At 30.0% G+C, this 23,783-nt stretch overlaps 1 protein-coding gene, 1 long non-coding RNA gene and 1 other non-coding gene across 7 annotated transcripts; 2 read left to right on the forward strand and 1 right to left on the reverse strand.

Moving 5' to 3' along the window:
• The first annotated feature begins 8,249 nt into the window (after positions 1-8,249).
• LOC112509359 lies at positions 8,250-13,529 on the forward strand. 2 transcript variants are annotated; one of them, XR_003068824.1, is made up of 4 exons: positions 8,250-8,536; positions 12,137-12,216; positions 12,979-13,083; positions 13,174-13,529. It is a non-coding gene; the product is annotated as an uncharacterized LOC112509359 (long non-coding RNA). The 2 variants fall into 2 exon arrangements; XR_003068825.1 differs by having other exon boundaries at positions 12,145-12,216; positions 13,174-13,480.
• LOC112510634 lies at positions 8,402-8,536 on the forward strand. Its single transcript, XR_003069012.1, has one exon. It is a non-coding gene; the product is annotated as a small nucleolar RNA snoR27 (small nucleolar RNA).
• LOC112509358 (inositol oxygenase 1-like) lies at positions 11,983-15,563 on the reverse strand. 4 transcript variants are annotated; one of them, XM_025114288.1, is made up of 11 exons: positions 15,487-15,563; positions 15,352-15,382; positions 14,042-14,147; positions 13,449-13,530; positions 13,159-13,363; positions 12,950-13,062; positions 12,733-12,855; positions 12,565-12,634; positions 12,403-12,481; positions 12,234-12,315; positions 11,983-12,151 (listed from the first exon to the last, which is right to left on the reverse strand). In XM_025114288.1, the coding sequence occupies exons 2-11, from the start codon at positions 15,380-15,382 to the stop codon at positions 12,125-12,127; spliced, it is 918 nt and encodes a 305-aa protein (XP_024970056.1). In that variant the 5' UTR covers positions 15,487-15,563; the 3' UTR covers positions 11,983-12,124. The 4 variants fall into 4 exon arrangements, with proteins under 4 accessions (XP_024970056.1, XP_024970057.1, XP_024970054.1 ...); XM_025114289.1 differs by having other exon boundaries at positions 15,520-15,531; XM_025114286.1 differs by lacking the exons at positions 15,352-15,382; positions 15,487-15,563 and adding exons at positions 14,984-15,013; positions 15,260-15,305.
• Between the last annotated feature and the right edge of the window lie 8,220 nt (positions 15,564-23,783).

Below are 23,783 nucleotides of genomic sequence, written 5' to 3' on the forward strand. Positions count from 1 at the left end.
ATTTTAATTGTTTTGACAAAAATTTTATAATGGTATATTTTGTAATAATAGAATATTATTTTATTACAATTTTATAAATTATATAAATTAATCAAAATATAAGAAAAAAATTTAACAATCTGTTAGCCGTAAATTGGTTATTTTACTGATTTTGTTACATCAAGTCCTATTTTTACAAATGTTGAAAAGTTGTCGTGGTTTAATATAAGGAAACTTGTAGCCATAGAGAAAGTAGAGTCATTCAACAAGGATAACCATTGAGCATTAACTAAGTTATTTAATAGAGCTTGTGGATGTCCATGGCTTCTTTATTTTTATATACATATACACATATATGTATGTATGTATATGTATATGTATGTGGAGGATGTTTCAAATACAACTCATCACATTTGTACAACCAATGTAATTCAATCAATTGAAATATTTGTGAAAACGACGAGAGTTCATTTACTATGGTTTGAATATTTATGAAAAATGGTTAGGGTTCATTAATTATGATCAATACTTTATATTATGAAACAATCAAAACTTTTATGAAATCATATATTCATCAAATTAAATAGACGGTTGAGATTAAATGGTATTGGTTGTACAAATGTAAAGGATTGCATAATAACTCACCTCTATATATGTATGTATGTGTGTATATATATGTATGTATATAGAGGAGTGATCAAATACAAACCGCTCTCTTTTTTACAAATTGTACAAACTACTATCAACCAATAACATAATTCCATTTTATTTTCTTTATTTTTTTTTAATTCACAAGGGTATGGTTGTCCTTTGACTTTATAGTACATAACTTTAATAATATTTAAATCGGGAACATTATATAGATTAGAGGTTTTTTTAGGAAATGATCAATCAATTTGTTTTTATAACAATCTTGAAACAAGTAAATTTTTAATAAATACTTACTAACATCAATGAAACAAGGTAATTTCTAATGAAACATGCTCAAACTCTTCAATGAAACATGGTCATATATGATTGCATCTGGTTCACATGTATAACAACTGTAATGAAACAGATTTATATTCATAGGTATGTATAATAGTTTGTAATGAAACAAGTTCATAAGTCATATGTGATTGCATCGGGTTCATATGTATAACAGTTGTAGTGAAACAAGTTCATAAAACATGTTTTTTCTTGTTTTGCCTTTCCATGTCTCTAATATGATTTTTATGCTTTACTTATTTAGTTTGTTTCAATCTTGGCCTTTCGTCAAAAAAATGGATGAATGCGATTAGTTTACAAGGTTTGTACATGGTTTGCAAAGTAAACCCCCTCCTCTCTCTCTCTCTCTCTCTCTCTCTCTCTCTATATATATATATATATATATGTGTGTGTGTGTGTGTGTATGTATTAAATGTCAAAAGATGGGTTTTGGACCTCTTGGGGTCTCTTTATGACTTTATCCAACATGAAATTATGTTGCATCCACAAAAATCTTGCTTGCGTACCCGCATAACATGTTGCATAACTCACTGACGCACTGGAATTAATTACTTGTAACAAAACGTAATATATGTTTAAATATCCTAATATATTGTTTGATAGGCTCAAATAATTATGGATTTTACTAAAGTTTTAGAGCAATTTTAAAATAAAAACGGTTTATTAATTATTTTATAAGGTATTATTGAGTAAATATCATTAGAAAATATGTATCAAACAATTCTTATAATAGTTTTATAAAAAAAATTAATTAATACCTTATTTCAAAATTTTATTAACATTTCCAATAGAGTGCAACTAGATTGAGAGGGAGCTTCTTCTTGATTTGAAGAATTTTCACCGCCATAAAATAGGAGGCAGGGGGAGTCCGTATCGATTTGCAGAACAATAGGGAACTATGTCAGATTGTTAATGCATATTATTTAAATGTATACATGGAAAAAAGTATTACTTAAAAACCATCATTTATACATGAAATACTGCTTATTAATGTATATTACTTAAAATTCAGGATTACAAATAAAATGGAAAAAAGTACAACTTATTAAGCTTCATATTGTAATTCGTGTAACTAACTGTAGATAAATATAATCAAATACAAGATAAAATTATCATTTTAAATGTATCTAACATATAATTAAGATAATTATTGAATTCTAACAAAATATTTATATATATATATTGCTGAATTGCATAAATACCCTTATAATATATATATATATAGAGAGAGAGAGAGAGAGAAAGAGGTTGATTATTATACAATCTTTTACATTTGTACAACCAATACAAACTAATCTCAACCGTCCATTTAATTTGATGAATATACAATTTCATAGAAGTTTTGATTGTTTTCTAATATAAAGTATTGATCATAATTAATGAATTATATTCATCTTACACAAATATTCAAATCATAATAAAAAAAAACTCTCATCATTTTTATAAATATCTCAATTAATTGAGTTACATTGGTTATATAAATGAATATGGTTGCATTTGAAATATACCATATATATATATATATATATTATTAATTCATTTTATTATATGCAATATTTAGTATTGAGTTATGTGTTAACGAAAAATGGGTAAAAATATTAAATTATCGCAAATTGCATTAAAAGTAATATTTTTTAACTTGATTTTTATTTTAGGTAATATATTTTCAAAACTTTCATTTTAATACTTAAGATATAAATTTTAAATATTTAAGTATCCGGGTAATCAGTTGAAGTATTAACCGGTTACCATGTTGATGTGGTGAGTGATGCAAACTGAGTTGGATACCACACTACTCGCCACATCAGCATGATAATCAGTTATTGCTTCAATCGGTTACCCAAGTACTTAAATGTTTAAAACTTTACATCTTAGCTATTAAAATAGGAGTTCTAAAGGTACGTTACCTAAAACAGAAATCAAGTTAAAACACGGTACTTTTTTTATATAATTTACCCAAATATTACATTACGTTTGTTTAAAAAACACATTTTGTTTTTACTTTTAAAAGGCCATAATTTATATGAGGTTTAATTAACAAGTGTTGTTAGGTTAATAGATTGTTTAATAATGATTTAATATAATATTATTTAAAGTAAATAATAAGAATAAATGGGAAGTAGAAATGTCGTGTTGGGATTGTAGGAGCATGTGGAATTGGCTGACACATCACGTGACCACTCACTGATTCTCCTTTTTTCTTTCTTTCTGTCATCCACAAACAAACCCCTTGGATTTTTTCTACATTTTTTATTATAAAAAATATTATTTAAATAATATTATAATATCAACGTCAGATCTTATTACAAACAGTCGTTAACCCTGAGCATCTTACCCTTTTTATTTAAAAAATTATTAAAATTAATATTTTTAATATATTGGATATGTTTTTACAAAATAAGGGACAAATTGCATGAAAATGTAGCATATTTTAACTTGATTTCTATTTTGAATAACATATATTTTAGTATCTAAGATGTAAAGCTTTAAATATTGAAGTACCGGGGTTACCGATTGAAGAATAATTTTAGATTAAAAAAATTCATGTCACTAACTATGTTAGCAAATAATATTGAGTGTAGATGACACATCACTCGCCACATCAGCATGATAACCGGTTAATGATTTAAACCGGTTACCCGGGTACTTAAATATTTAAAACGTTATATCTTAGGTATCAAAATGGAAGTTTTGAAAGTATGTTACCCAAAATTAAATCAAATTAAAATACGTTATTTTTTCATGTAATTTGCTCTAAGATAAATACATTTACCTTGAACTTAGATCTTAGACGTTGTTTATTAAACCCAATATTGTGATCTATTTATTAGCAGTTTAATGAAATTCATAATTGTATATGACTGTTTGGTAGTGTTTTCAAGATATAAAAGTGGTTTATTCAGTAAGGTTTAGAGTAAATTTATGTAGAAAACTAAGTTTTTTCCAGACTTTTTCCTCTCAATTAACAAATACGTTTATTTTATCTATGAAAAAACTCTTCCAAACATAAATTTTCTCAATCTATACAGACAGATTAATTAACACGAACATCTTTATCCATAAACGTCTTAATGAAAAACCAACCAAACAACCCTTTAATCTCAAAATAAATATATAATCAAGAGTAAAGTGACACATTTCAATAAAACTGGTTTAACATAGCAGTGTTTGATTAAGTTTTTTTTTTTTAATGTATATAATATTATATACGACAAATAAAACAATAAACTCACATACCCTCCTCACATTTGGTGAAGTTTGAACCCTTGATCTCTTAAAAGGCCAATGACTCACATACCACTAGGCCAATGGCCTTTTGGTGTGTTTGGTTTAAGCTTGAAGAATCATTCATGCTTCAATAGATTGAATCTGATATATGGGTAACCAATCTATTGTGTTTTATTTTCATAAATAGAATAAAAAGATCGAATGAACGATACTCTCTTTAAACGATCACATTTTATTAAAACTAAAATGGTGCAGCATGCTGAAAATGGGACTACATTCAGATAAATCGATCACTGTGTTGTCACCATCTAACTCATGATTATTTTGAAATTCCACTACTTTTAATGTTCCTTTTTTGGAAAATATTTGGCAAAATATCTATCTTAGACTTGTCTTTGACAATCAAGCAATACAAATTAGTTTCGTTATTATTACCTATATATATATATGTATATATATATATATATATATACACACACACATATATATATATACATCTGTATAGATGGTCTGCTTTGATAGTTATCTCGTAATTCAGATAGATATCATTAAATTTGATTCGAAGGATGGTGACTTAACTGTATAAAACCTTTGAGACTATACAAGGATTGAATTCAATCATTATAAACGTGTCAAAAGCGAAAACTTTTTTTTTTTTGTGATTCTCGACTTTCATCAACCTAAACTCCAATCATGATCGACGATGATCAAACGTTTCCTGATTACCCGCCAAAAAACAACCTTCACCTTGTTTACATCGGCACAAAACATCCAATACAGAAGTCAAGTTCTCGACAACACGAATGTGTACGTACTCTGTATGTCTCAAGTTCTTCAAACTTCACAACCGTGATTACCAGGTTCTTCATCACATAGACGACACCTCTACCAATTGACACTGATCATGCCTTCAATATTTTGGCCTGTACTTGATGCTCACGTCCTACGATGGATTTATGGGCACTCTCTAATTATGACATTGTTCGTGTTATGGACACTGAATCCATTGCCTATGAAGCATGAGTTAGCCTAAAATTATCTTTCACAATAACAAAGGCTCTCGTAAACATGAGTTTTCGGGGATTAAAATAAAACTAACTTTGTTTTCGGTCTTGTTTTGGAGAAAATGAAATTTGTTATCAAATCATTTAGTTAACAAGTTTTACAGTTAATTTTCGATGATCATTCATAACTGTAAGATAAATTATTGACATGATTTAATTTTTTTAAATTATCCCGTGTAATACATAGGATCGAACATAGTATATATATATATATATATATATAGTATATTTTAAATGCAACCATGTCCATTTGTATAACCAATGCAACCAAATTAATTGAGATATTTATAGTAATGATTAGAGTTTATTTATTATGAACTAAATATATTTATGAAAGATAAATAAAAATTATGATCAATACTTTATATTAAGAAATAATCAAAACTTCTATGAAATCATATATTCATCAAATCAAATGAACGGTTGAGATAAGATTGTATTGATTGTACAAATGTAAATGGTTGTATAATAACAAACCCCCCTCTCTCTCTCTCTATATATATATATATATATATACCCCCTTGATTCCAAAAAGTACACCCTTTTTTAAAGTTTTTTTTTCTCTTTTGTAAACAAGACAAAACACACACTGTTTTTTTTTTTGAAAGACACGCTCATTTCTTAATTTTATAATTATAAATTACAATTTTGTCCCGGTAATTAATTAAAAACTAGAAAGATATCACAATTCAAGAGGATAAATCTTTATTTTATTATTTAGTTTTTATTATTTGTTTCTATCAATATAATGCGATTTTATGTGATTTTGAGAAAGCGATATGCTTTTATTTTTTAATGAAATGTAAATATGAAAAAAATAAATCGATATTAATATCAAATTAATTATTTAATAGTTCTCGTTTTTTTGTCTAACTTCTTTAATTCAAGTTTTTATTATAATTTAATTTAGATTTAATAACAAAAAAATTTATTTTTGGTTTAATAATATAATTTTCTATAAAGATAATAATTAAATATTTTGTTAAAACTCAATTATTATCTTAATTATATATTAGATTTTCTATACTTAAAATAAATGTTTATCATGTATTTGATTATGTTTATCTGCATTTAGTTACACGAATTCAAAAATGAAAAGTTTTAATAAGTTGTACCTACTCAAAATTATTTGTAATCTTAAATTTTAAGTAATATGCATCAATAAACAATATTTCATATATAAAAAATAGTTTTTAAAAGATTTTGTCAAATGATTTATAATATAGTATAAATTATGATTTTGTTCTATGATTTAAAAGTTATTTTTATGTCACCTTCTGGAATTGTGGTTTTTTCATTTTAATAACTTGCAATTTATCGTTGTTTATATATTTATGGTTTAATTTCCCCTGTTCATGTGGTTTATATTTAAGTAAAAGTTAACCTTATAGATGAATAACAGAATGAATTATAAATTATAGGAACAAAATCGTAATTTCAAAACCAGATAGATGAATTATGCAATTTTAAATAATCCATAGGGACTAAAAACGTAATTTACTCATGTAACAGTTTAGTAATATTTCATTAAGTTTTTATTTATGTACGATGTACGGCAAAAAGACCAGACTCTTTGATTTAAAGCAAACCGATCTCGAACTTGATGTTGACGTCATTACGTTGGATCAAGTCGACCATGGACTTATCATTTTGGGTATGGTTGTCAATGAAACCATAAAAATAAGTGTACGTGTAATTTTTTTTTAGAGCAAATTATATGAAAAAGTAACGTATTTTAACTTGATTTATATTTTGGGTGACGCATTTTCAAAACTTTCATTTTGGTACATACGATGTAAAGTTTTAAAACATTTAGGTATCCAGATAACCAATTGAATACTAATTTTCGATTAAAAAAAAGACTAATTTTAGATTAAAAATTTCATGTCACTAACCACGTCAGCAATTAATACTGAGTTGGATACCACATCACTCGCTACATCAGCATGATAACTGGATAATGTTTCAACCGGTTACCCGGGTACTTAAATGTTTAAAACTTTACATCTTGGATACCAAAATGAAAGTTTTGGAAGTACGTTATCCAAAATAGAAATCAAGTTAAAGTACATTATTTTTTTCATGCAATTTGCCTTTTTAAATGTAAATTTCTTAAGGTATATAGGTGTAACACCATAAGATTTGTTGGGTTGAAAAGATAAACATTAAAATCTTTAAAGAGTTTAAATGAAAAAGTTATAGATTTGGTCCCTGTACTTGCGAATCTGATTTAAAAACTTTTATTTTACATTTTGAACCCTCAGCAAATTGAGGAGGTGCCAATTGTTGAGATAGTGATATTTTTGAAATTTGGGGAGAGAAATGACTAAGAGATGAATCCAAAACTTGAAAATGACTGTTTCTATTAATTTTCCAGATATATTCTAGGAATTCGTCTTACTTGTTAATTGTTCATATCTTTTTGATAACTTGACTATATTTGGTAACATAACTGTTAGGGGTTGTTTGACAATTGCTGAATGGTTCGGTGCAGAATGAGTAAGTGATCAGAATGATTGAGAGGCTCTCAAGATATAGTGCAAAATGAAATATAATTGTTTGGTAATTGTGTACAATGAAATTAAGGCTCTTAATGGTCAAGGGAGATTCATGATACAAAATCATTCAGAGGGTTTATAGAATCATTAAGAGGTAGACTCTTTTTTTTGTCAAACAAGATTCACCTATTAACGATTCAGATGTTGCCTCTTAATGGAACTATTAAGAGGTAAACAAACAACCCCTAGTTGATAAACTCTCTATTGATTGAAAAATTAACTGTTAATTGAAAAACCATTAATCAAATTAGTGATGGCCAAAAACCGGTCCCGGACCGATCCCAAGATTTCTCATAACCGGTCCCGCCCATATAATAAATTAAGTGATAGATGTTCTTGAAATGAGAGAAATACATGAGAAAAGAGGCCCAGCCCATTAAGACACCTTAAACGGCCTACCAGATTTGCAGGTGCAATTTGCAAACAGACTGCATATAATCCAAATCTCTGTTCTAAAAAGTTATGATCAAACAGCTTCATAAAACGTCTACCATCTTCTTCCACCGTTTCATATCAAATCCGTTTATGGCACTTTCTTCGATCTTCATTGTTTTTTCTGTTTTTGAGAGTTGACAGCAGAGAATTCGGGATCGATGATGATTTGAAGAATCTGCGTTATCTATCTGCAAATTCCTTTAGAGGAACTGATGATGATGATGATGATGATGATGATGATGATGATAAGTGTTATCTCCCTCAGATCTGATTTCTCTATCTACGGTAACACACATTAAAACACATCCGAATTTCATAGAGTAAATGTAGGAATTTGATTGCAATTTCAATTGCTGTTTGAATTTGTGATTTTACTTGTTCATCGCAATCGTCATGTGTTTGTTTTTTTTTCATAAATTTGCAGGTTTTTGATCTGAGATTTTTGTTTCCAAATGAGTTCATGCTTCTGGATATACTTTGGACTCCTTTTGAACTGTGATTTTCCAAGCAATTAAACATGATCGTTTTGGAAACAATAAATTAAGAGAATAAAATTATGCATATATATATATATATATATATATATATATAKAGAGAGAGAGAGAGAGAGAGAGAGAGAGAGAGAGGGAGGGTTGGGTTCATGTGAGAACAAAGGTTTTTCGTGAGACCCGTAAGACTAATTTATGTTCATTGATCAATTTTATAAGATAATGATCCAATGGTTAAAAGTTACAAGGTGACAATTTTGTAATTATTGAGAAGTCTCGTGGCGTTTATGAATGTTCGGATCTGACGATTGTAAATCTAATCCAAGGGTTGAGAATTGGTCTTACGGGTCTCACGAAAAACCATTGGTCTCACATAATCCCAAGTATATATATATATAGGGGAACGATAAAATGAAAACCACTCAATTTGTAAAAACCGTAAAAACCTCATTCCACCGATCATAATTTTTCATTTTGTTCATTTTTTTGTAATTATGAGAGGTTGATTAACTATTTTTATTGTGTAGGATGTTAAACATGAATATTATCATCTTTATTATTTTAATTTTAGAAAAATACATGAAACAGTTTCATTAAAATTTCATTAAGTAGTATATATGAAACAATTTCATAACCATATATGAAACAACTTCATCAAAAAAAATATTATATGAAACAATTTCACAAGATTAAACAATTTCATGAAATTTTTCCATAAGATTAAACAATGAAATCGACGGATGAGAGTAGTTTTTACGGTTTTTACAAATTGAAGTAGTTTTCATTTGATCGCTCCTATATATAGATGAGCGTTTAAATAAAAACCACTCAATTTGTATAAATCGTGAAAACGACATTCAACCAATCATAATTTTTCATTTCGTTCATTTTTTTTTGTAATTATGAGAGGTTGATTGACAATTTTTATCGTGGAGGAGTTAATCATGGATATTATCATCTTTATTATTTTAATTTTAGAGAAATACATGAAACAGTTTCATTAAAATTTCATTAAATATTATATGAAACAATTTCATAACCATATATGAAACAAATTTATCAAAAACAATATTATATGAAACAATTTCACAAGATTAAACAATTTCATGAAAAAAATTCATAAGATTAAACAATGAAATCAACAGATGAAAGTGGTTTGTACGATTTTTACAAATGAAGGTGATTTTCATTTGATCGTTCATCTCTCTCTATATATAATTATATGATTAGTTATAATTGTTGACAATGAGAGCATTTACATGGACACATTCTTAAAAAAAGGCAAAACTATTTCTGTTTCTTTTAATGTCAAAATTAGGTGAAGTTATGCATTTAGAAGGTAAAAGGTGGATTTTAATGTTGATGTATGTGACAAGAAAACTACTACCATTTAGGGGTGTATTTTAATGTTGATGTATGTGAGAAGAAAGCTACTACCAGTTAGGGGTGTATTTAGCAATATTAGAAGGGTAATCGCGTAACGCAAACAAAATACATCTTGATTTTAATATTCCATTTTATTCTTAATCTCAGTCGATGTTATAATATGGTCTGATTTTGAAAAAACTTTAATGTTTTTTTAAATAAAATATAAATTTGAAGATATATAAAAATTGACAAAAATATTTCGATATTAATATCAAATTAACTATTTCAAATTCCTCAGTTTTGTGTAATTTTTTTAATTCAATTTTTTAATTATAATTTAATTTAATTTTATTTCAAAACTAAGTAATTTATATTTGGTTTAATAATATAATTTTTTTATAAAGATAATAAGTAATTATTTTGTTAGAAGTCGATAATTATTCTGATTATATTTTAAATATTTTATATTTTAAAATCAAATATTTATTCTTTATTTGATTATGTTTATCCACGATTAGTTACACAAATTCAAACATAGAGCTTTAATAATTTATACTTATGCATAATTTACTTGTAATCTTGAATTTTAAGTAATATGCATCAATATACACTACTTCATGTATAAAAAATGGTTTTTAAGAGTTTTTGTCAAATGCTTTATAATATAGTATAGATATAAGGATGCAATTACCCTCTCCAAATTAAATTAAATAGAAAATCAAAATCTTAGAGTAAATTATGGTTTTTGTTTACCTTTCAATAGTTTTATTAAGAGACAACCTCTAAAACGTTAAGAGATAAATCTTGTCTTGGCAAAAAAAAATGTTTGTCTTTTAATGGTTTTAAAACCATCTGAACGATTTTATATCTTGGGCCTCATTTAATCATTTAGCGTCCTAATTCCATTGTAAACAAGTACCTAATAATTATATTTTATTTTGCACTATATCATGAAAGTCTCTTAATTATTCTGATTATTTAATCATTTTGCACCAAGTCATTCAGCAATTGTCAAACAACTCCTAATTTTTATCTTTATGTATAAGAAACCAAAATAGTAAGTAATTTTAAACCACAGAGGCCGAAACATTAATAATTTATAAATCATAAGAATGAAAATAACAATAAATTACGAACTGTTACGAACCATAGAGATAAAAACCGTAATTTCTAAACCATAAGAAGAAAAATCGCAATTTTTAACTGGTGAAGGAAAGCATAATTTACTCCAAGTTTTAAAATTTTCAAAAATATCATTTACTAATTTTTAACACAAACGTAATTTTTAAAATTTTTAACAGGTGAAGGAAAGCGTAATTTACTCCAGTTACCATGTTGATGTGGCGAGTGATGTGGTATCTGGTTAATGCTTCAGCACATAATACTGAGTTGGATATCACATCACTCGCCACATCAACATGGTAACCAGTTAATGTTTCAACTCGTTATCCGAGTACTAAATGTTTAAAACTTTACTTCTTAGGTACAAGTTCTGAAAATACGTTACTCAAAATAGAAATCAAGTTAAAGTACGTTACATTTTCATGTAATTTGCCCTTATCATTTTCAGTGAGTTTTCAAATTTGCAGTTTTGCTAGTTATCATTTTGGGACAGAAAAGTTTGGGAAAATCTGGTGGAGTGAAAGAATTTCATTTTCTCTATTTTCAAAAAATATGTTGACTTGTATTCAATTTCTATTATCAGAAATAATGTTTAATTTTATGAAAATGTTAAATTTACGGTTTTCTTTTTACTTAAATCACATGACAGACTCGCAAGTAGTAGATTAGTTGACACAGAAAGATAGCTTTAGTTTCCATGAAATCAAAACATAACAATACCACACCTAGAGACAAAAATAAAAAAGAGAAAAATACTGCTTACAAACCAACATATAACTGCATAAACGTCAACTGTGTTTCAACATTTCAGTTTTGTTTTATGCTCTCATAAGCAGCTTTTTATTTATGCTTATGACATTGTAATTAGCTGGAAATGAACTTCTTAATTATCGCCTCACCACCTCAGTTTTGCAGGGAAATACTGCATTCAACAAGTGAACTATACGTAAGCATTGATAAATACTTGGATTGATTCAAAGATTTCAGGTAAAAACTGCTCTCACCTTATCAATTAGAGACTGATAGTACGGTTTCACGTTCTCAACATCAACCCGAACTTTGCTCTTGCTGTAGAGGTCGTACTTGCTATATTTTCATACAAATATAAAGAATAAAAAACCTGACAGATATATTACCAAATTTTGGAAAACACTGTGACAATTGAAAACTTACTTGAATATTTGAAGCCACTTTAGATTCTCAACGTCTTCCTCGTTCATCAAATGCTTATATGCTTCAGATCTATGCAACGCTATTGTCAAAAAAACGAGGATTAGTAAATAGCAGATTCCCCCTCCCCACCAGGGAATTACAATCTTTTAACAAAGTTTGTACCGTAGAACGAATGGTATCTTATAATAAAGAGACCAGCTGACGGAAGACTTGTCCCGTTCTCTTTTGCCACCTAAGGAAATGACAACGAACACGTTAAAATTAATGACCATAATTAAAAACTATGTGTAATGGATGAACGTTTTGAAGAGACAAGGTGTCAGTTAGTACCAAGTACATGTAATCATCATGCCCCCATGACATCATAACGTTGTCGAGTCCGCAACGTTCTAAGTAGATTCCACATTTTGTATTGTAATTGGAGTTGTTGTAGTCTGGGTTTTCCATGAAGTACTGTTTTCACAAAAACAAATCAGTTTTTTTAATGGAAAACACATTTTTTGTGAATTGTTGTCAATATAATTTGTGTATCTGTAAGAATCTAAACCTTGCTGTGAACAATTGATTTGTCAAAAGCACATCCTACTGGAAACGTATCTCCAACAACTGCCCATTGAGGAAGTTCTCCAAAACTCGGATGAAGCAAAACCTTTCCAAGATCTGCAAAACGCAGATTTTCAAGTCAGTATAACTTTTCAAGTCTATAGAATCATATAAGTAGATAAACCTTGTTTTATTTCGATTCTCATTAAGTACCATGGATTAAGGCAGTCAAGTGAAGCCAATCTTGGTTAGGATAGTCTTTTCTTATGGCCTCAGCAGTCTGCAGCAAGTGCTCAATTTGGGGTTCATCCAAGTCAGGATCGCTCTCATCGACAACCTGGTTCAGGAGTTCGCAACATTCCCAGATGCTCATTTCGACCTTGTCCAATTTCCCATATTCCTCTCTCATCCTTTTGACCTGTCCATTCATCCGGTCGGTTATAATTTAATTAATTAATTTTATTTGAAAATGAAACTATTATGACCAAAGAAAAGATACTCACAAAATCAACAGTTTGATTGATGTGATTTGTACGGTAAAAATTCTCCACCCCCTTTTGTCTTTCACTTTCTATCTTGTAATCCCTGTATAACGACAGATTGACGTTTAGCTCTTTTTCATAACGAGATATTTTAGTTAAAGTTTAAATCACCAAACGGAAATTATAAATTGTCTTTTATTTATGTTTTCCAGTTTTATATTTTCTCCCTAAACTCTCCTTGGTTATATCATTGATTCTGATGGGCATTTTTGTAAATTCATCATATTAACCCATTTTATTTAGATTTCCAAGCTTATTTCAAGTGGGTTGTGTCCGCGTGAGACTAACCTGTTTTCGTGAGACTCGTGAGACCACTTCTTTACACTTGAAACTTCACAGCAAAACTAACTTCACAACAAAAACACTGTGAATGTTACTTCACGGCGTTTTGCTGTGACGTTTCAAATGTAAAAAAAAATGGTTTTATAAGTTTCACGAAAACAGACTGCTCTCACGTGATTTCGAACCTATTTAAAATACATGATAGAATTTCATTAGTAACAAATCAATAAAATTGTATATAAAAATTAGTTTTTGGTAATTAAATAAACCACCTAAAATTGTGGCCAAAAGAATTGGTGTTGGGAATACAAAATCCACCATCCAACACCAATCCTGATTCCTCCCCATTATTTGGCTTCTGCTCCTCACCATCATTTTCTGCTCAAAACAAATATAAATAATAAATTAAAATGCACCAAAAATTAAAAAAAAAATAACTTAAAAGTTGTTAATTTGAAGGGTTGTTTGGCAGTTGTTGAATGATTTGATGTAGAATGATTAAGTGGTCAGAATGATGAAGAGGTTCTTATGATATAGTGTAAAATGAAATATAATTGTTTGGTAATTGTTTACAATGAAATTAGGGCGCTGAATGGTTAAGGGAGACCCATGATACAAAATCATTCAAAGGGTTTTAGAATATTAAAATACATATTTTTTTTTATCAAACAAGATCCACCTCTTAACGATTTAGAGACTTTCTCTTAACTAAAACATACATTTTTCTAGAGTTCATCAATAATAAAAAAAATATCAAAAAAAAAGCTAAATATCTGTCTCAAATATACGACTTTCTAACGTCGATGGCTCGCTTTTAAAGCAAGATATTGAACCCCGAAAGCTAAATAAATCTATAAGTAAATAAATACATATTTAAAAAAAAAAAGAAACTAAAGATCGTAACAAACGTAATATTTTCAACGATGTAACTGATAACAAATCTAGATACAAGAAAACCGTTCTCAATTTATAATAAATACATAGCGATTTTTTATATGAAGAGATTAAAAATACGAAACGACAAATTACTGAACTGGGTTTGATCAACGATGACCGTCATTTATACAGATCAGGAATACAATATAAAAATAAGATGATTAAATAAACAAAACGGTAAATTACCGAACTGGGGTTGATCAACGATGATCGTCATTTATACAGATCAAGAAGGCGATATAAAATAAGAGAATTAATTAAACAAAACGATAAATTACCTAACTGCGGTTGATCAACGATGATCATCACTTATACAAATCAAGAAGACGATATAAAATAAGAGAATCAAATAAACAAAACGACAAATTACCGAACTAGGGTTGATCAACGATAATCGTCATTTATACAGATCAAGAAGACGATATAAAATCAAAGATTTAAATAAACAAAACGCTAAATTACCGAACTGGGTATGATCAACGATGATCGTCATCTATTCAGATCAGGAAGACGATATAAAATAAGAGAATTAAATAAACGAAACGGTAAATTACCGAACTGGGTTTGATCAATGATGATCGTCATCTATACAGATCATGAAAACGATAAAAAATAAGAGAATTAATTAAACGAAACGATAAATTACCGAACTGAGGTTGATCAACGATGATCGTCATCTATACAGATCAGGAAGACGATATAAAATAAGAGCGTAAACAGAACGAAACACAGAGTGGTTAGTGAAATTGTGAAGAAAAGTGAAAGGGTATTTATAAGATACCGGAAAAGTCCTTCCCTGAGAATTCAGACTCACCGAGTCCTTCCCTGAAAACTCAAACTCTTCCCACTCCTTCTTCCGCAAATTTTTTTTTAATTAATTAATTATTTTAAAAATATTGATAGGCGCCGGTTTAGAGGTTGAACCGGCCGAGTTAGGTTTGGATTTTTGTCTGTGGTGGGACCGGTGGTGACTCAGCCATGAGTTGGCATCAATTCATAGCCACTCGCTATCTGTCGCTCACCTTCTTTTTCTTGAAACAATTTGATTTTTTATTGTTTACAACTTTATGTTTTTTAATATTTTTTTTAATTTTATTTACAGGGTAAATTGCATGAAAAAGTAATGTATTTTAGCTTGATCTTTGTTTTGATTAAAGTATTTCTAAAACTTTTATTTTGATGCCTAAGATGTAAAATTTTTCTAACCGGTTGAAACATTAATCGGTTATCATTTGTTAACGTGGTTAGTGACATGGATTTTTTTAATCTAAAATTAGTCTTCAACAGGTTGTCCGGATGCTTAAATGTTTAAACTTTACATCTTAGGCATCATTTTTTTTTTATTATAATGATGGTCAACCAGAACGAAAGGTTCATACTCTAACACTTTAGGAAAGAGTTCGCTTGATGGTGCAGATCCTCCATAATATGGGTGGCAGTCGTGTACGAGAATCTAAGTGATTAAGAAGTGTCTGTAGACGCAAAGTAGTGTGTTTTAATGCGTGACTTTAAAAAAGATCAGGAGTGATTCCTCACGTGTCCTGTCAGGGGCCCAGTTGAACGCTCGAGTATAGATTCAGCAATCCCAGGTTTGGAATTCATTTTGAAAATGAAAGTTTTGAAAGTACGTTACCCATAATATGAATCAAATTAAAGTACGTTACCTTTTCATGCAATTGGACCTTATTTATATTTATATTATATGGGATTATATAGAAAGTCATCTGATTCAATTTAAACCGACCGATCCTATTAAAGTTGATCGTCCATAATCGGATATCCAAATATCATTGGGTCGGATCATATCCAAAATTTTAACATACAAATTGGATCATTTGGTTCTTGGATGATAGTTCAGAATCCAATAAAATCGAACTAATCTTATTCAATGACATCCGATTACATATCTAATTAAATAATTATTAACATTTTACGATATTGGTTTCGTTGAAATATATATATATATATATATATATATATATATACACACACACACGTGGCGGTTTTTAATAATTTAATAAAAATATATAGACAATTGGTTGAAACGTTGATTAATTAGTTAAAAAATTTCTATCAAAATATTGGATGGATCCAAATCCAATCCAATAGAAAACCAATGGTAATATATAACAGATAAAACCCATCTGATCCGATCATCTGTTAAGTTGAATCAGATCAAATGTCTACTGTTAATTGGATTAAACAGATGACAAAATCCAACATCCAGAAAAATGACAATTGATAAACTTTTTTCACTATAAGATAATCGATTTTTATGTTTCTGAAAAAATAGAAATAAATGTTATTTATATTGAATGTTACAAGATCCAACTCCAATTAACTCTAAATAAAAACGAGAGTAAACTATAAGTTTGGTCTTTATGGTTTGTTAAAAATAACAATTTTCGTCTTTACAGTTTCAAAATTAGAATGACCATCATAGTTTGTAAAAACGTCGGGATTTGATCTCCCCCTTTAACGGATTTTAAAAAAAAATCCGTTAAATTTGGGAGAGTTTCTTCCCTTTACTGCAAGGACGGACCCAACGTAGAGCGTACAGTGGCCCATGCCGTCGTATTGTTCACCTGTCGTGGTGTAAAACTTTTTGGGGTCGTGGAAAGTGTTATCGTTTTAAAACTACAATGAAAACAAGTTTTATTCGTTAGAGTTGGTTTGCAAGACTTTTCTTCCATCCCAAACTCGAGTTCAAACATTTTCAAACATTAAACGACCGTTAATTTCAAACACTTTACAAATCATGAAAACATTAAACTTTTCTTCGTTAACGGAATATTTAACGACGACTATAATTTTAACCACAAGAGTGGTGCCTGATTGGTTTGAGCTTGACTCCAAAGGTCAAAAGTACCAGGAGGTCCCAAGTTCAAATCCAAGTAGGAATAAAAATCCCCTTGTGGTCACGGAGATTCAAATGTGGTGACTCCGGGCTATCTGCGAAGCAAGTGGTCATCCTGGAATTAGTCGACGCCCATAGCGGGTTAGATATCCAGATTAATCAAAAAAATATTTAACGACGGTTAGAAAAAAGGATCAATTTCAAACATTTTACAAATCATGATAGACATCTTATAATTTCGAAACAGTAGGGATGAAAAATGTTACTTTTAATAAATCATAAGGACCAAATGTGTAGTTTATTCTAAACTTTATGATTTTTGGATTAAAAATTTAAAGGATAAAAACGAAAGACTGTTTTTGTCACACAGTTTAAGGTAGGTGGGGCTAGCTGACGTGTGATCGACTCATTGAAGCCGTAACAATATTTGTGACTGTTTTCGACGAGATTACGTGTCACAACCCACCGCTGTCCACGTCGGGTTACCCGATTATTATCATTATTTGGACATGGATATATTTGACGATGTTGTTTGATAATTGTTGAATATTTTGATATGAAATGATTAAGTTATCAGAATAATTAAAAGACTCTTATGATATAATGTAAAATAAAATATAATTATTTGGTAATTATTTATAATGAAATTATGGTGCTTAATGATTAAGAGAGATTCATGATACAAAATCATTTAGAGGGTTTAGAACCATCAAGAGGCAAAAAAATATTTAACAAACAAGATTCACCTCTTAAAGATTCAGAGGTTGCCTCTTAAGAAGTTAAGGGTACTACTAAGAGGTAAACAAATAACTCTGAATTTATTGGCAAATATTTAATTATTGGTAAACCCCTAATTGTGATATAGGCGACTAGGATGTTTGCAACACGGTTTGTGTCAAACTGTAAACTGCATCATATATGTAATTTGAGTATTTCTTTTAAACTACGAACTGTATTTGCATATATTTCAAGCTGTAAAAAACATGTAGTTTGTATCCAAACCGTTTTACGACTACAATGCAATAGTTATAAGATTGATTCATTATAAAATCAGTAATAACGTGATCATAGTCCATTAAAAACAATATCAATCTTGGCATATTCAATTGTGACGTTAATATGAAACAAACGTAATAGAATTACATGTAAATACATAAATTGGTTTACATTCTGATAAAGAGTACGAGAAAATAAGTGTATATTACTCATGATTATCCTCATTTTACCTGCTAGTACTGTCTACGACTACTGCACTGTCTTTTACCTTGATAAGCCACTGTGTTTTGAAACCACTATATAACAAACATAGTCATAGGTTATTTTGAGAAGTGGTACATATTTGATAAATAAAGAAAAGTGATCATAGCCCTTCATACAATGAAGATTGGATATGACGGGTCAAGAATTGCGGCTTTGACTGGTCAAACTTTGAGGCTATGCAAAAAATAGAGAGGGTAGTTTCGTAAATTTTACAAATAGGCGATAAACAAGTTCATATGTGAACCCGTGTGATTCATATGTGAACCCGTGTGACTCACATATGAATTATATGTTAATATGTGAACCAGTGGAGTTCACATATGAACTAATTAACTGATTCACATATAAACTCGTTTGCTCCTTATTTGTAAAAGTTACGAAACTACCCATCTATCTTCCGCATACCCATGCGAGAAATTATACGATGCTTCACAGTCAAAACCACATATGTTAACCAGATAAATGACTAAGATCCCTTATTTACTTTTCAAATACTTACCATTTCTCAAATGAAACTTTCCCAACAAACGCATTTATCTATGTATACACACAAATACGAAACTGATGACGTGTATATTTTTCTTGTATACGTATTTCAAATTTAAAAAAAATGCAAAACCTAAGTTTAGGTAGGAAAAACATGTGCCAACATGTGTGTTGCTTATTATTCATTGAAAACTTTGGTTTAGATATGTGTTCTCTTACTCAATTACAAGTTTAGTTACACCGGCCTAAGTTTACATACATACATACATACATACATACATACATACATACATACATACATACATACATACACACACACACACATACACACATACATGTACATAGAACGAGAAAGGCTAACCCCTAACAGATTCCGCAACTGACAATCTTAGAATCACTACCTCTTTAAACCTCTGATGAGAAAGTCGTAGGTGAAAGCAGTTCACCCATACGCATTCAACTCTCAGCTGCAGTATTTGGTTGGTGATATTGGCTATTTTGGTCACACACATACATACATGAATTTCCTAATTTCATAGGTTATGGGATTATTCTTCAGTGTTGATTGATTGTCTATGGTGAACGAAGAGGATTAAACGTCAACGAAAACAATTTTAGTATGGACAAATTGGTAGATAGCGATGGCAATTTTTTTAGAAACTCGTGTTTTTAATGCATGAACAACGCCTACGGTTGATAGAGAGACAATGATATGATTAATTCTAAGGACGAAATGAATTCGTAACGTACGTTTTCCCATCAGAGCCAAATGATTAAACACACGTGAGGATATCGATAGATATGCCAAAAGGTAAATTGACCGTTCAACGACGAATAAAATAGAAATGTGAAGAATTGATAACTCAAATTTTCAAATTTGAGTGGTCATAATATATTTATTAAAAGGAGACATTTCATTTGAAAACCCATAAAATTGTGATAACCTTGAAAAATCGGTGGATCATGTGTTATTTTATATGATTTTTTTTCTATGATTATGATTTAGTGTATTGAGTAACATATATTTGTTTCATAATGTGTTTGTTTCACATATATTTGTCTCACAATGCAAACATTTTTATATGTTTGTGAAACAAAAAATATAACAAAAAAGCTTCATATTGAGAACCGAATATGTATAAATGACACATTGTGAAATAAATATATGTTAATCAATATATTAAATTCTAATTTTAAATGGAACAAATCATGTCGACACACACACACACACACACACACACATATATATATATATATTCACGTACAAAATCATATAGTTTCAAAAACAGTCCGCTTCCATTTTCTTGACGTTAATGTAAAATCACATGTGATTTTCTATATCAACAACCTTTTTTTTGTTTTCTTAAATAATTAGCGTTATTATTTTCCGTTTGTTTCTGAAAGATCGTATTTGGCCTTTTTAGTTTGAATGGATCATACCACAAAAAGATTCGAGCCCATCAAACGTGCTATAATAATAAACCTCTACCTTGTAAGCCTATTGTTCTTCATACCCGAATAGTTTAAAACTCGGATATTACACAAACGTCATAAAGCTATTGGATAACGACTAGTTTTTCAAAATGCCCAAACCAAGCTCTTTTAACCGGTCCCTTATAATCGGGAGGTCTAAAACTTCAATGAACTGGCCTGGCCTAACTAGTCGGTTATAACCGGTAACCAGTTACGGGTTGGTAAAAGAAAAGGCCGGGTCCACTTTGATCATCCTATAGCATTATAGTCTCGAACAACTTGATGCATTATCTCCTTCGACACTTTGAGCCAAAGGCGACAAAAGGAAGGAAAATCCACGCCTGCCATCTCCAGTCCGTAGGAGCTAGGAGATTATCTCAAGGATGCCTTCAACGTCTTAGGGTCACAGACTGACATAGAACCCTGTTTAATAAGTAGAACACATTAAGGGGACGTTTACCTAAACACTTATCCGGCAAGAGCTTAACGGTGAAATTCACACTATCGCTTACTTACTGGGTAAGATTTTAGTCTACCAAAACGACATCGTATGTAACAACTTACCTGGTAAGCTCTAACCGTGGTAAGAGTTGTCACCATCACTTACCGAGTAAGACTCTCGGCCCTTGCCTTCGCTTCGTTTTTACTGGGTAAGATTCTTGGTCCTTGCCATATCCATCCGCTAAGATAATGAAACTCGGTAAGTGTTTACCAGAATAAGCATTTGATAAACGAACCCTAAGTATCCAAACATGAAGTCAATAAAAAAAAGTTGACCATTTCTAATCTGACTACAACAAAATCGGTTTTTTAGGACACTCCCAAATTCTAAATGTCCTAATAGACCTCTTTATAGGACTTAGTTTATAAGACCAAAAAAATAAAAATGTCCTATCTAAAGGTGTTGTAATAAGTTTATATGACGTTTTTTGATGTCGTAATAAGTTTTTTAGGACACTTTAAATATAAAGCGTCCCATTATCAACTTTATAAGACACTATTTGAAAAACTGTCCTATAAAAACAAATGTTCTATAAAAAATTAAGTTTATAGGACACTTTCTCAAAAGTGTGACGCTTTATATTAAAAGTGTCCTAAAAAACTTATTACGACGTCAAAAAACGTCATATAAACTTATTACAACACTTTAGATATGACACTTTATTTTTTTGGTCCCATAAATTAAGTCCTATAAAAAGTCTATTAAAATACTTAGGATTTGGAAGTGTCCTATAAAACCGATTTTATTGTAATGTATTATGTTGCTAACATGATAAAGAAAGAATATAAATAATGATAATGCATCTAAACTTGTCAAAGTCAACGCTTAGTATGCCACCCAAACATTCCCTCCACCTCATTCCATTCATGGCTTTCAAGTCAAACTATTTATTTTTTCAAATTTTAAAAATGAGAAATTTATCTATAATCATTCTATACAACTTGACACCACGTTAATTATAAGGGTGGTGTCTGATTGTTTTAAGCTTGGTTCTAAAGGTCAAAAGTATCACGAAGTCCCAGGTTCAAATCCAAGAAGAAATAAAAATCCCCTTGTGGCCACGGAGGTTCAAATGCGGTGACTCCGGGCTATCTACAAAGCAGGTGGTCGTCCTGGGATTAATCGGCTCGCATAGCGGGTTAGATATCCAGGTTAATGAAAAAAAATGTATATTGCTAAATACACTTTTATCTGGTAATTCTCTCCTCACATCATGGACAGATCCAATGTAGAGCATACTATGGTCCATGCCACCGTATCGTTTTATCCGTCGTAGTGTAAAAGTTTCTAGGGTTGTAAAAAGTGTCACCGTATGTATTTTGAAACTACAATGAGAATGAGTTTTCTTTGGTAGAGTTGGTTTGCAAGTCTTTTCTTTCACCCAGACCTGAGTCTGGATCCTGTTAGTATCATTTTCTTAGTCAAATGATGGCATCTTAAATCTTTTTCCTACATTTGTTTTTTATAGTCAAATGGTGTCATCGCTTGAATTTTTTTTTGAGTCCGTACCTGGTACCAGGTAAGATTCTGGATCCTTACTATGCTCATCCGATAAGATATATGACATCAGATAAAACCCCGACCTGAAAAGAATTTGGTAAACGACCACTAATCCGATAATAAGTAGCAAATTGTATGAAATATTCGAGGAGGTTTCCACGAATATAGTAATCAAAGAATCATGGGTTGATAATGTTGATTAATTATGGTACAGCACTGTCCGTAAGTTCAGCTAGTCAACCCCATATTATATGAATTTTTTAAGGTTTCATTTGCCCATTTTTCAACTAGGCACAATGCACGCAGGCAACAAGGTGGGTGAGGAATTACATAAACCAACTCGCCAGGAGAATGGTTTAGTGAATAATAATTGGTTAGAATGATTAAAAGACTTATTATATAGTGCAAAATGAAATATAATTGTTTGGTAATTATTCTGAATGAAATTAGGGTGCTGAATGGTTAAGAGAGACCCAAAAGTGGTGGCACCATTTGACTATAAAAAACAAATATAGGGATAATTTTCAAAAAATTATCATTGGTCTGTCGGGTAGTTCATTGTTTTTCATGTGTGAGGTCCTATGTTCAAATTTTATGTTGCAATTTCTTTTCCAACAACATAATAAATCTGAAACTAAAAGTTAAAAACTAAGAAAATGACACTAACAAGATTCAAACTCGGGTCTGGGGTGGAATAAAAGCCTTGCAAACCAACCCTACTAAGGGAAACTTGTGTTCTCATTGTAGTTTCAAAATATATATGGTGGTACACAACTAATTGATACGGTGACACTTTTCATAACCCTATAATTTTCTACATTACGATGGAGGAAGCGGTGGCACGTGCCACCACATGCACCACCTGGGTCTGTCCCTGCCTTAAACATCAAGCATTTACCATTGTCACACGAGAAGAAACATTTCTGTTTTTTGTTCTTTTTGGGGTAACAATGGGCTTCAGGACTAGCTTATGTGCACTGACTAATCCCTAAGGTGACCA

This window comes from Cynara cardunculus (genome assembly GCF_001531365.2).
Source record: "Cynara cardunculus var. scolymus isolate 2C chromosome LG 3, CcrdV1, whole genome shotgun sequence".
NCBI classification, from domain to species: domain Eukaryota; kingdom Viridiplantae; phylum Streptophyta; class Magnoliopsida; order Asterales; family Asteraceae; genus Cynara; species Cynara cardunculus.

Coding starts and splice junctions, on each gene's coding strand:
- LOC112509358 (XM_025114286.1), bottom strand. CDS start 15,290: ATGACGATCATCATTGATCAAACCCAGTTCG. Junction 14,148..14,983: donor CGTTGATCAACCGCAGTTAG/GTAATTTATCGT, acceptor TGTTTTGAGCAG/AAAATGATGGTGAGGAGCAG. Junction 12,152..12,233: donor ATCAGTCTCTAATTGATAAG/GTGAGAGCAGTT, acceptor TGTTGAATGCAG/TATTTCCCTGCAAAACTGAG.